Raw genomic sequence first — 13,302 nt, 5'->3', positions numbered from 1 at the left:
TTAGTATATTTTATGAGTACAGTACCATTCCTCTGTGTTAGTGTGCCCTAGTATAGTCCAAGACTACACATACATTATGCACAGCATGCTTTCAATGTCAAGAAAAGTAAAAACAATATAAAGCAACTCTGGATTTGTCAATTTTGGAATTCTGTATTATCTAGAATCATAAATACAATATAAAAGAATATAAATGACACAAAACCAGACATAGTCTAGTAGCTATTCAGGAAAGTTGCTGCACCATCAGTTCATGTAGAGAAACATGATCAAGCCAGGTGACTGATCAGAACTATCAGATTAACAATTCAGAATTTTTAACAAGTTGCCTTAACCAGATTTTTTCTCCTTTCCTTTCAGCTTTTCTCTCTTTCTCCTCCTCTTGCAATGACACTTGCTTGCTGCCTTTCCTATGACACAAAATATTTCCCTTTCTTCTCTTAACACTTTTGTTAAAGAACAATGTAGTGCTTTGCTTTTTGCCCTGACACTGGAGAACTCCTTGTCATGTCTTTATTTCACCCACAGTGTGACTGATTCCTCACTTACTTCTCAAGAGAGGGAAAGAGTAGGTGAAGGGAGAGGACAGGGGTAAGGGCTTGGGTTTCTTTGCAGTTCCACAGACTTAGGCCTGCCCCCTTCTTTCTTCTCTTCCCTTCCTCCCTCCCTGCCTCCCTCCCTCCCCATCAACACTTAAAAAATCATTCCCATTCATGTTGTGTGCGCGCACACGCTGGGAAAAATTACAGGCACTCTGCTCCAGGTTGCCTTGACAACTCCAAGGCATCCCTGTGCGTGGGGACCGGTGGCACAGCAGAGTTTCCCAGGCCCCCTGGGGAAGGGGAGGGAAGAGCGGAGGCAGAGGTGCTGGAGCCAGCAGCAATGTGGAGGAGAGAGCTGCGAGCAGGATGAAAGCGGCACATACATCTCCCGTGGGACAACGGGAGTTTTGCTGGCCGGCTGTGAAAGGACACACTGAGGATACAATAGTCTGTGACACATGAAAGCTTTGGAGCAAACTTTATTGCTTCTCCGTCAAGGACCCTTCCAGAGCCCCATTCAGTGCTAAGTAATCTTGTCAACATCTTAAAAGTGTAAATAAAACAACCTCAACCCCTTTCATTTTCCCATGTTTTGAAAACAGATTTTAAACACTTTTTTAGATAAATCTTGTTGTTGGTATGCTGGAAGCTTTTGCAGTTTCAGCCCTGGATGGTACCGACTGTCCCTCTTGTGAGTTCCCTGAGTTCCCACTAACTTCAGTGGGAGGGAAGGTTGCCCAGCAGCTTCCCAGTAAGGGCTCTCTGAGGTGAGAACATGCTTCCTCTTCATACAGCTTCTGTTCATCCTTAGGCTTGTCATCCCTATGCTTTGAATGCTTGTTGCTATATATGCCATGAGCAGTTAGAGCTCCAGACGAGAGGAACTGCTGTTCTCTACTTTCAAGCTGAGAAGTCATTTATGTGATAGCAAGAGCAGGAATGAGACTGAGCAACCTAAAATAAGGGGCCCTGTACTCACAGCCAGAGTGCATAATAGGAAACCAAGCTGGAAAGCAGCTTATAAAGACAAAGTGCATGACTCTTGCTCCTTGACATACCACGTGCACATGGTTCACCACTCAATCCCAGAATCTGTCCAAGAAAGAAACAGGATCACAAACTCTAATCCTTCAACACAGCGATCTTCAGTGGTGAAATGTGCCCTACACTGACTCCTAGTGATTTTCCAACTGCAGAAGACCCAACCTAGTGGCCAATGTGGATTACAAAGAAAGACTTGCTTGCTCAAAGCAGTAAGCACATACGGCTGCAAAACCCTCTAGACTGACAGTGCTCAGCATCTGGCCCTGAATCTATTATCTGACAAGGGCAGGGTACTGGGAACTGACTGATTTAACACCTGTGCTTTTCCAAACCTTCTTACCAAACTATCTATGTTAACATTTTCATGCTTAGGATGTAACCAAGTTTAAAGCTTAAAAAGTTTAGCTTGGCTAAAATGAAAAAATACATAGCCCATTGCTGCTACTTTAGAAACAGTAAGTAAGAACATTAAAAACAAATTAAAATATACAAAGATAAAATTGACTGGACTAGTATGTTTATGTTCATTTTTCACTTTTTAAATTACAATTTGTTTTAAGTTGCATACAGGTAGTTTGAAAATAAAATTCTGTCTGACAGAAACATTGTGCAACTCAGCAGCAGATCTGAAATTCTAAAAAAATATATATTTTTATGAATTGCATAATTTTACTTGTATTATTTTGCATTTGCAATATTTTGAGGAGCCAAAAAAAAAAAAAGTCAATCCTTCATCCACTGACAAGAGGGCTAAGGACTTACCTCCTATTTGTAAATATAGGAAAACTATCTATTACTTAGTACTATCTACCATTTTCTTCACAGAATTTCAAAACATATAGGTAAACTTACCACAAACATTATCATCAGGCTTTACAGATGGAAAAGCTGAGCAAAGAAATGAAGGATTAAGTGCTTCAAACGTTGGATTTCCATTTTCAGTCTCTTAGTATGCCTGTAACACTTTTGTTCTTCCACCACAATGACACACGAAAATCAAGCAATTCGGGGTGCAAATCTAGTGATCTCCCTTTGCAATTCATTTTGTGGGTACAGATCTTACTGGCTCTAATGGCTTCTGTCAAAACAACAGGCAAACACCAGCTGAAATGCAAGGGTAAGTATGAAGCATGTGATTGGTTTTATACTTTCCAGATTTGATCAGAGCCTGGAACACAGCCTTGATCTCAGTTACATCAGTGACTAGAATATTTTCATTGTAACTCCAGTAGCACATATTTTCTCCTTTAGAAGACAGGCAGAAGTACAATATATCTACAATGATTTGAGAAAACATTTCGTTTTGCCAGGTCGTGATTCTAGTCAAATGTTTCCGTATTATTTCTATTAATGCAGTCCTTTAAACACTTCTCCTCTGAGACAAGTACCCAGAGAAGAAGGTGGCCAGATTTCATTGTATGTTGTATGTTCAAAGATGGCATTTAAAATAAATGTCTGGGCAGTCCACAGAAGTCTGGATTAGACAGTGTTATATAGGGGTCCATAGGAGGAGATGATAAAGCAAAGATACCCATTCCTGACCTTTTTTTTCATTATGCATTTTGAAAGCTTGGTTCCAACAAGAAGCATCACCAATGTTTTGGGACAGATGGCGTAGCCCTCCAGATGAAGTATGGGGAAGTTATTGACTTTACTTTTAAGGAGAAGCACCAAAGGAGCTTTTAAAGGAGAACACCATTAACTGGACCTGCTTGGAAAGAGAAAAAACATTTCCATTTCTGACAGTCCTCATGAGACACTCCTTCTCAGAGACTCAGAGATTTCCCTGGCAGAACTGCACCTTCATTTTAAAAACACATCGCAGCCCTCCTGGTGCAATCTCACAAACGAACACTTTAGCAGATGCCATTGTGAGCACCCCAGTATTCACATTAGATCAGATGCATTAAGACAAGCCAAGAATTAGGATTAATGTCGCAGGTTTTGCAAAGCTTACAAAAGACTCTAAATGCTTATTCATACAATAGTAAGGATTTTCTGAAACAAGCTAACAGCATTTAATCTGTTTTAAACTCCCATGGCTTGGAACAGAGGCAAACTGAGGTCATTCCATTAGGGTATGAAGAAAACTTCATACACATGAACTAAATATTATCAACAATATCAAGTAAATATTATCAACATTACCTGAGAGTACTGTGTTTTCTTTCTTACTATTACAAATTAGCTGCAGCACATTTCTAAGGCACATTTTTCAGACTATGCTAACTATGCTAATCAAAAACCATGAATTGGCTCACTGGAATATGGACAGTGCCACGCTGCATCAGACCAATAATTCCTGCTTTTAACGAAGTGTTAACAAAGCGCAGAAAGCTGTAAGTCTTCTAATAGAAAATTATAACAAGCATTAGGGGCGGGATGGGAAAACAGCGGCAGTATGAGCTGCAAAAGAGGGCCAACTTACCTTGGGTAGCTTTAAATGTACTAGTCATCAAAACTCTTCCCACAAAACTGTTTTCATCATGCTGAGTTTACACTCTTTACTCACAACTGTATGAGGTGAATATCCTTGTGCTTAAATTTACTAGGAATTGCTGCCCTGGATAGTAAAGCATCAGGGAAGATGGGAATCCGAGCAGTAGTCTACTACATGAGTACTACCATCATTGCTGTACTGATTGGTATAATCATTGTGGTCATCATCCACCCTGGGAAAGGTACTAAAGAAAACATGCACAGAGAAGGCAAAATTGTGCAAGTGACAGCAGCAGATGCCTTTCTTGATTTAATCAGGTATGGCTATGACATTGCACATTTTCTGTACCAATAGCAACAACAATAATATTTAGATTCACGTGAAAACAAAGTAGAAATTTTAGACAGCGACTGCATAAACTAGCTAAATTTCTTTCAACTATGTGATACCAATATCTCTAAACACTATAACACTACAAAAGAATACATGCATTTGTTTTCCAATCAAGCTCTTGCAAGGGAAGAAACTACTTTTAATATTCAAAGAAAGATTCTTTCTTTCATACACAAAAGAAAGACTTCTCTTCTGCTATCTGCATGGGTCTTCTCCCCTCCTTCCAAAGCACAGTCCTTATTACCAAAATCCTCTGCTTTCCTTTACTTCCAACCTTTTACAGTTTTCTTACTTCACTTGAATTCCTGATTTAGCTATTCATCTTAATTTTGAATTGTAGCTACCAATCTGGGTGCATCTACTCAACGTGTTAAATTGTATGGATGGGAAATAAATCCAAGGAACAGGCAAGTAAAATGCTTGAAATAGAGGGGCACAGATATAAAATCTTGTTTTCTCCTTGCTCAGAGACTCTGCAATGCCTCTTTTATAGAGCTAATATGTCACAGATGTATTCCAGGGAGTAGGGAAGCTGAGGTTTTGAACTCGGGAGCTTTTCCACAGGTAAAGCCACCAAAATTTTGTGTTCCACTAACCCATTTGGAGAAACCAGAGACATGGAGAAAGGCCTCCAAGAGTCATGCTGCCAGGAAGGGGGACTTCAGAAAGACCCATGAAGAGGTTTGCACTCAGATTCCTCAAGATTTATTCAGTTAGGCTGCTTCTAATTCCCTCAGAAATGTCACCATTTTGGAAAGCAAAGAAACAAACCCCCATCTGTAACAAATATAGAGAGACATATATAATTATATGTCTATGTGTTATTATTAAAGAATACTCAGAGTTCAGAAACGTTTATCTCTTAATCATGACAAGACTCTAAATTGAGTGATAAGTGTCATGTTGTACTAAGCTACATGCCTGCAGAAACTGAGAAGTAGAAATACATTAAATATTGATAACCTTTTTATTAATCTGGATTCAGAAAGCATCAATAAATACAAAACTAAAAGTCAACACTGACCCACAGAGCTTTGTTCATTTGGTAACTTAGCTAATATTCTGCTCCATAATCGGATCTCTATACAATATTGGATACACAGATTGCAATTGCTAGGATCTATCCAACCCACTAACCAGGCCAATGCTATATGCAAAGCTCTACTCACTGTATACATAATTACATATTTGTCTTAGGATTCCTTTGAAAATGAGCTGGTCAATTCTTTTATTAGCTGTGCCCCTACTTGGGATATCACTACAGTCTGATTACATCTCATGTTATTTTGTTTCTTTTTCACAGAAACATGTTCCCTCCAAATCTGGTGGAAGCTTGCTTTAAACAGGTAAAAATTTTTTGTTATTTCCAACCAGATCATAACAAAGTAAGAAACTGAAATGAAATAGCATTTTTTTTTAGGAATATCACGTACTTACAGCAGTAACAAATCTTATGTATGCTGCCAACTGTCAAAAGCCCCTCAAATTAAACCAGCCAAATCTGTGCTTTCCTTTCAATCATATTGTCTCGGTATGTGCTACAAAAAGTGAAGAAAACACACCTGGCACAGCAAATAAACAAAAGAGGTTTTCAAAATGTCAAATTCATAAGTCTACAGGAAGCTTCATTCAAGTCAATACAGAATTTACTTTTCACAACCAGTATTATGTTAAATGGAGATATACTGAGATACGCCTCATCTGCACAAAGGCTGGAGGATGTTCAGGAATGTCATGCTCAAAACATGCATAGGTTTGAAACAGAGGAAATGATTTTGTGGGCATCAATAAATAATCAAACTAGAGGACTTTCTGTGACCTATGGTAGGGGTACATAGGAATGCTCTTCTATTTTGCTTCCCAAACTCCTCTATCATTAGCCTAGTCTTAACCTTAACTGTTCTATGGAGAAAATAATAGTAACTAGTTACATTCTTTTTTTAAAAGGAGAACATTATAGATTCAATGAAACCTATAATATGTATTTCCATAATCTAATTGCTTCATATTGACTCTACAGACAGTCTTGAACTGATATTCTTTACCAGTTATTGCTGCAGCGATAAAATAAAAAAAAGGCTGAAATATGGAGGTCAAGAAGCCAGAGAATAAAGTAGAAACTTAACCAAAGTGCAGCTGAGTTGTGTCTTGTGGAAGAATTGAAAAGAAACAGTAACATTTTCTTTAGTTATATAAATAGAGAGTAATAAAAACTGTGGCTTTCTAGATTAAAGATTTGGTCAACATTAAAGATAAACTACACCCAGATCCAAAATCAACAAATGCTGTGCCTCTGTTTTCAGTAAGTATGATGATGAACTTAGGACAGGGACACAGAATAACAGTATGGAAATACAAAAGTCTGTATCTAAACCAGAAACAAAAGTCAAAGAATATAATGTAATGAAGTCAGGGAATTACACAATCTATATCTCAAAATAATGAAAGAATTAGGGCATAAAGTTACAGATCTGGCCACAAGTTTTTTTAATAAATGTCTCAAATTGGGAAGTTATTATCTGTAACTGGTGAAAGCAATCATAGTGCCTTTCAAATTGCAATTTCAACAAGATTTGGGAATTTATTTAAGTGGTTAGTAACATATTAGCTTGAGTTCAGTTGTACTGAAGGATGTAAGTACCTTGAAGGAAAGAGTAAAGGCTTCATAACAAATAAAAATGAAAAACACATTAAAAAAAAAAAAACAAAAACCCACAACAAAAGAACCAACAAGGTGAAGAATAACATGGGTTTCTGAAACCTAGATAGTACCAGAATATTCTTCCACCTTTCTTCCAGAAGATTTCTCTTGCTTGGTTTGGCGGTTTTGTGGGGCTTTGTGGGTTCCGTTTTTTGGTGTGTGTGTACCACGGAAGCACAATGATCAAATCTCTTTGGACTTCCGTAAAACAAAGGGTTTAATATGAGGGAAGTGAAATAGTTGAGCAGGGGATAAGATTACTGTAAGAACTGTAAATTTGTAGAGATAGCAATAGAAGGACTGAAAGAATGAGTGTACCTTAATTGGTACTTTTATGAATGATATGGCCATAAGATGGTTATCTTATGGTTATCTCCTCATAGCTCTTCATCACATGTGAATAAAACATTTAGAAATAAACAGTAATTCCTGCTTTGAAATGGGAAGCCATCAATGGAAAGAAAAACAAAATTTAAACCCCTTCAAATTCAGCTCTAGGATATATTAGGTGACATAACTACAACAAAAGAAACAAAGCCAGAGGAATGTGGCTGGAATACTGAGTATGTTCAGCTCATTACACAGTAACATTCATGCAAAATTACAATGGAGACAGGAGTTGCTGGTATTATCAAAAGAACACAGCATACAAAGCAAAAAGAAGCTTGATTTAAAAGTATTCGGGTACAGAAACCAAAGTGGGAACAGAGCTGTATAAGATGAAGAGAAACGTTTATACAGTAAGAAGTGGGTATCACTATGACTGAATTTAAAGTGGGAATTAGTAAAGGTTTTAATCTTCATTACCTACATGAGGTCCTGGAAAAATCTGCAGTTAGGAGTTGTGGTAGCAAACTACCTCATCAGTTTTAAGATACAGCTTGAAGAATTCTTTCAATAAAATATCCTACAGCAACAGGAAACTTGACTCTGTGACTGGCAGTCCTAAATCTATGTTCTTAATCAAAGATCTCCTGCAGATTCTGTTTACACTAAGTATATTGTATTTCTCATGTGCTTTACAGCTTAAAGGGATTTCCAAAAAATGGTTCCAAAAAATGGAAATGTTCAGTGAAAGTTTTTTCTCACTTTCAGCAGCAGCTATGCTTACTGAAGCACCAGGATTTTGAATCTGTCATACTGATACTATTACCTTTTGAATCAGGTACCAAAATCTAGATTTTTAGGTATAAGTTATTTTATTGTAGCAGACAGGAGAAACAAGTATATGTAAGATTCATAGGTATCCAGATGACTTTGTCCATCTAACTCCATAACTTTATTTTCAAAAGTTCACATCAGGTTTTTCATATGTTTCTTAGAAGATTTATGAAGATGGATGATCCATCTGGCACTGATCTGGTTCTGTAACACTGTTTGCTGGCCAAAACACAAAACACTCATAGTCACACACTGAAGGGTGTAATACTGACCCCCACACAGCTTTGCACACCTGGAAACCATCACTGGCATATACATTACACATTCAAATCACATCTTTTGATATTTAAGGTGCACATATCTGTCTTGTAGCATCCCTAGGCAGGTTTCTTTCCTGACAGACCTGCACTGAAACCCACTGGAAGGTTCTTGTTTCTTTCTCACCACAGCCAGCAGACAGGTCCCCTAATGACTGTGTTGGTACCCACAGCGGGTTTTGAACCTGTTACTTCCCCATCAATAGCAAGCATCAAAACACCAAAGCAGCTCCACACAGGACCAACTATAATTTCCCAAGTTTTTAACCTCAAAAGGTCAACCATCACTCAACTTTTGTAACACCAAAGCATGGAAATTTGTACTTTCCTTTGCATAATTCATTTCAGCAAGGTAAAACTAGCTTTCTGGATATGGAATTGCTTTCATGCAAAATGAAATGGAGCTATATGGAGAGGGTAACCAACATGAGGAGGGCTTCTAGATGGAGCTGGGAAAGCTTTTACAGGATTGCTGCTGGGAGAAGAGTCATGAAGGAAGATTGGACCCAAGGACTTATTTAGGAAGGCTCTTCCTAAATTTTCTACTGTTCCTCATTCAGTCTCCTGATCCTTTGGATTCCTTTTCTTGTTCGTTTTTCCCAGCAAGTCTATGAGGCAAAGCTTCTTCCTCTTGCTTCTTCTTCTCTTCCTTCTTTGCACATTTTATTCCCTAGGAACAAGAAGAGTGGTGGAACAAAATGCTCCTTCCTCTCAAAAAAAAGGCAACCCATTGTGGGGCCCAGAAGCCAGGAGGAGTCCCTGTAGGAGAGAAAGAGCCCACAGAAAAGCTAAAGAAATCCTTTCAATCAAACCTTTCAGCTGAGGGAGCAGAACCATTTCAAGTTTATCTGGTGGCATTCAGCCCCATGGGTCAGGAAAGTCTAAAGGGACAAAGAGTTACCTTGCCTAGCAGGTCAAGTCATGAACAATAATCTGGGAAAAGTTGGGCTTTAGTTTCACTCTGCTCTTCACTCATCACTCCCACTGTCCCTGTGAAAGATCAAAGTCCTGTTGGCACCCTGTCTCTATCAGGATCTCCTCCAAATATATCAGTGGCAGATAGGAATTGCTGGAAACAGCAGATCATTGATCCAAACAGCACACTTTTTGATGCTCGTTCTTTTCATATGACATATGTTGCTGCTTTCACTATGCACTGATCATTTGGGGGCTTCTGTGGTTTTTATCAGGATGTCGAGAATCTCAAAAGGCTGACTGCAGATAAATATTCCACACTTACTTAAAACTAGGTTACTTTGTTCAAAATTTTCTCTATACCACTATATTCACTCCCAGTTTAGGGATATCTCAAAAAATCTTTGGTTATATCCTTCAGCTCTGGTCATTATCTCCTCATTTTTTTCTTTGCTAAACTAAAATATGCTATCTAGCCTAGAGCTAAGCAGTCATAAACAGTCTGCTTGTTAATCTGCTTTTTTAACGGCTTGTTCTTTGTGTTGTGCTCTGGGAATATATCAAAAGTCAAAGAAATACAAGTGAGCTTGGGACAAGAGAAACAGAATCAGTCTGACAATTTGGGAAGGGTCATTCTACTGTGAATAAGTGGAATTTGATGCCGGCTGAAGTTTAAAGAACTGGAAAGGTGCATCTGATACTTGCACTTCTTTTGAGATATTTTGAATTAAATATTCTTTCCTGAACTCATCCTTATCAAGGGGACTGGAAGTGTTGATCACACATCCAGACGTGAATATTAATTAATATATGCTGTCTAATCCTCATGATAATTTTGGCTAGTTAAGATATATTTTGACCTGTGTCATCAGGTCTTCCGCAGACAATTAAGAACATTTTCAGACATGTCTATATGGAAAAGAAAAAAAATTAATTAGGAAGATGGGAAATCACTGCCTTATTTTAATTTCTTTTCATTTTTTTCAGGCTTGCATTTAACCAAACTTGTTGCTTTTAATATCACCATTCACTAAAGACTACACCATCACACAGACTTAGCACAAACAGTGCTGATTACACTATCTCAGAGCACTGACTTAAATTACTAGTTTTCAGAGCAGTTACCCATACAATTACTTTGTCTCCAAGTTAAGCAGTGGAATGTGCTACTACCGTGTTATAATGTTGCTTCTTAAAAAGTCATGTGATATATTCAAGTCAAATGACTGTGGGTATCTTGTACCACTAACGAAAACAAAATTATAATAGAAATGTAAACAACTAATTCATTATATTATGCAACAATGTAATTACTTTGTCTATTTCATAATGAGCTAACTTAATTAAAATTCATTTTTGAGTTGTTCATTAGCACTGTGTCTTGTAAAAAAATTCAGAAATGCCATTATTTTTATATTTTACTGCAGAAAAAATAGATTGTTCAAATACATTCTAAATAATATTTACCTTGTTCCTCTTTTGTTCTCTATACATGAAATTAAGGAAAAATTAAGAGTATTTTGCATCTAATATCTTACCAGGCAAAAATAACTCTGCCTGGAGACAAAATGCACCAACCATCCTCAGAAAGACAGGATTTCAGTGATGTTGTCTAGCCCATCACAGATTATCAGTGTAGGTGTGTGGACTTCCAGTAAAACATAAGCAGCTCTTCTGAGACCCTTAAGCCTACGATCTATCATATGAGCAGTTTTAATTTGTCTAATTTCTGACATTACTTACTGTTGCAAAAGAACAAGGATTAGCAGAATCACAGTGTGACATTAAAATGTCATTTCAAGCTATGTGAACAGCTGATAACTGATTCCCATGAAGACAAAGATCTGCCTGAAAGTAGGGATCTCATAAAAGCTCACAAACTGATCTCTTATCAACAGTTCCTCTGCAGAGCAGTAATAGTTAACTCCACTATTACCTATTTCTATTATCTATTTCAAAACCTTTGACATTTTTTGTCACCTTGAAGGTGGTCTTTCAACCTGTCACTTCTTATAAACAGTTGGCTTTTTCACCATTCCACACACAGAATATTTGTTTTGTGTTGTCAAGCAATCCTGTATTTTGCCTTTAGTGTCATCTGAAAAAGCACTAATGAGAATAAAGCTCAACCTGCACTTTTTCCTCAATAGACATCCCCTTTGCATTTCATGTATTTGGTTTTCTTTAATTTCTTTTGCTTCACCAGGAATCTTCTCATGACCTTTGACAGACAACTTTGGGCATAAGAAGGCAGATACATCCACAGAGTTATCCTTAACCTCATGTAGCAATGATGAAAGAAAGGCTATCTCCAGTGACTGTCCCAGAGCAAATGATTGCTCCTATTCCTGTTGCTCTGATTCTCATTCTGAATCTCACTCTAAATAAACTGTTTCTCCACTGCTCCACAGGGTGGGGCGGGGGGGGGGGTGTCTAGAAAGACTATGATACTCCCTAGTAACATTTCTGAATACTTAAGTCTGACCAGCAGGGTGACTCAACAGGTAGTATCTACATCTCTCTATACCAGCCTAGTAGCCAAAATGGAAATGGACTTTGCTAAGTGAGGTCCTAAAATCTATACTATAACCCTAAAGAGGTTTAACTAATAAAGAATTAAAAGCATATTCGTGCCGGGACAGCATTCCAGAATTAGCACCAAAAAAGGAAAGAATATGAATATTACAAGCTAAAATAATTTCTAGATGGAGTTTTTAAAGGTAAGAAACTTGATGTGATTGTGCTTTCTCCCCTGTAGCTACCCAAATTCTTCCCAGTCCTGTCTTTGTTTTTGAGCCCAGTGGCCAATTCCAACCTAATCTGACATGAGGGGGGTGATTTTCAGACAAACCGTGGCTGTGCTGCCACTGAAAGGAAAGCAGTTTATGACCCCACTCGTGGCCTGTTCCAACAGGCAGCAGCGAGGCAGCACACATCTAATGCCGTCTAACAGCCGTATCACATGTCGCTTTCGACCTACTCAAACAGAATGAGAGAAGGACCTGAGGGTAACAGAGGAGAATCAGGACAAAGTCAGTTACGAAGTGCTAGTGGAAGTAGGAAATTAATAGAAAATTCATTAGGAAATTAGGCTTTAATTCCAATCCTCATTAAACAGCTTGATTTTTTATGTTTGTCTAATCTGTATGCCCACAAGTCTGGCATAATTGCACCCTTCAGATATTTGCATTAAGGAAATTTTCCCAATTTTTTTTTCTACTGAAAAACAGTAACAAAGATATACATATAACACAATTGTCATACCTATACAGATTTAAAAGAAAAAAAAATAGAAGTGTTTAATATACAGCCTTAGGCAATAATTTAACATTCCTGTCAGGACTGAATTAAAAACAACGTAGTGAGAACTTCTAGAAAATTTCCATTTCCACTCTAATATTTCTCTGTCACTTAAAGAGGTAACTGCATCCCTCCTTCCCTGGCTCTGTAGTTCCAGTCTCAATGTTTTGCCCTCCCTTGCATTCATCAGTCAGTGAGCTACTTCACCTCCATAGCCTTTACCCAAAAATGGCTGATTTTTTTTGCTTGGTAATTTTCTGCCATTTTAAAAAGTAGAATTGGTCATTGAGAGATCCAACTAGAACTGACACCAATGGGAAATTATCACAGGTTGGATGGGAGTGGAACTGGGCTTTTCTGTGTCAGCCAACTGTTCGAACAGCTCAGCTGTCTCCTCTCACCAGAGCCCAAATCTTGAAACATTTCAGCAGATTTCACTTAAAGTTCAAGAGCATTTGGCCTCCATGGAGATTTGTTCTGATACATCTT

At 37.9% G+C, this 13,302-nt stretch overlaps 1 protein-coding gene across 1 annotated transcript in view; it reads left to right on the top strand.

Annotated features, from left to right (window-relative positions):
- The window catches only part of SLC1A3 (solute carrier family 1 member 3), a 68,221-nt gene that overhangs the window by 43,575 nt on the left and 11,344 nt on the right, over nucleotides 1-13,302 (top strand). Inside the window, exons 4-5 of the mRNA XM_037372986.1 lie at nucleotides 4,139-4,343; nucleotides 5,723-5,765. Coding sequence (XP_037228883.1) covers nucleotides 4,139-4,343; nucleotides 5,723-5,765 — 248 coding nt within the window. The remainder of the gene's footprint in view (nucleotides 1-4,138; nucleotides 4,344-5,722; nucleotides 5,766-13,302) is intronic.

This window comes from Falco rusticolus, chromosome Z (genome assembly GCF_015220075.1).
Source record: "Falco rusticolus isolate bFalRus1 chromosome Z, bFalRus1.pri, whole genome shotgun sequence".
NCBI classification, from domain to species: domain Eukaryota; kingdom Metazoa; phylum Chordata; class Aves; order Falconiformes; family Falconidae; genus Falco; species Falco rusticolus.
Note: the sequence above shows the minus strand (reverse complement) of the source record. Positions and strands in the feature narration are given on the sequence as shown.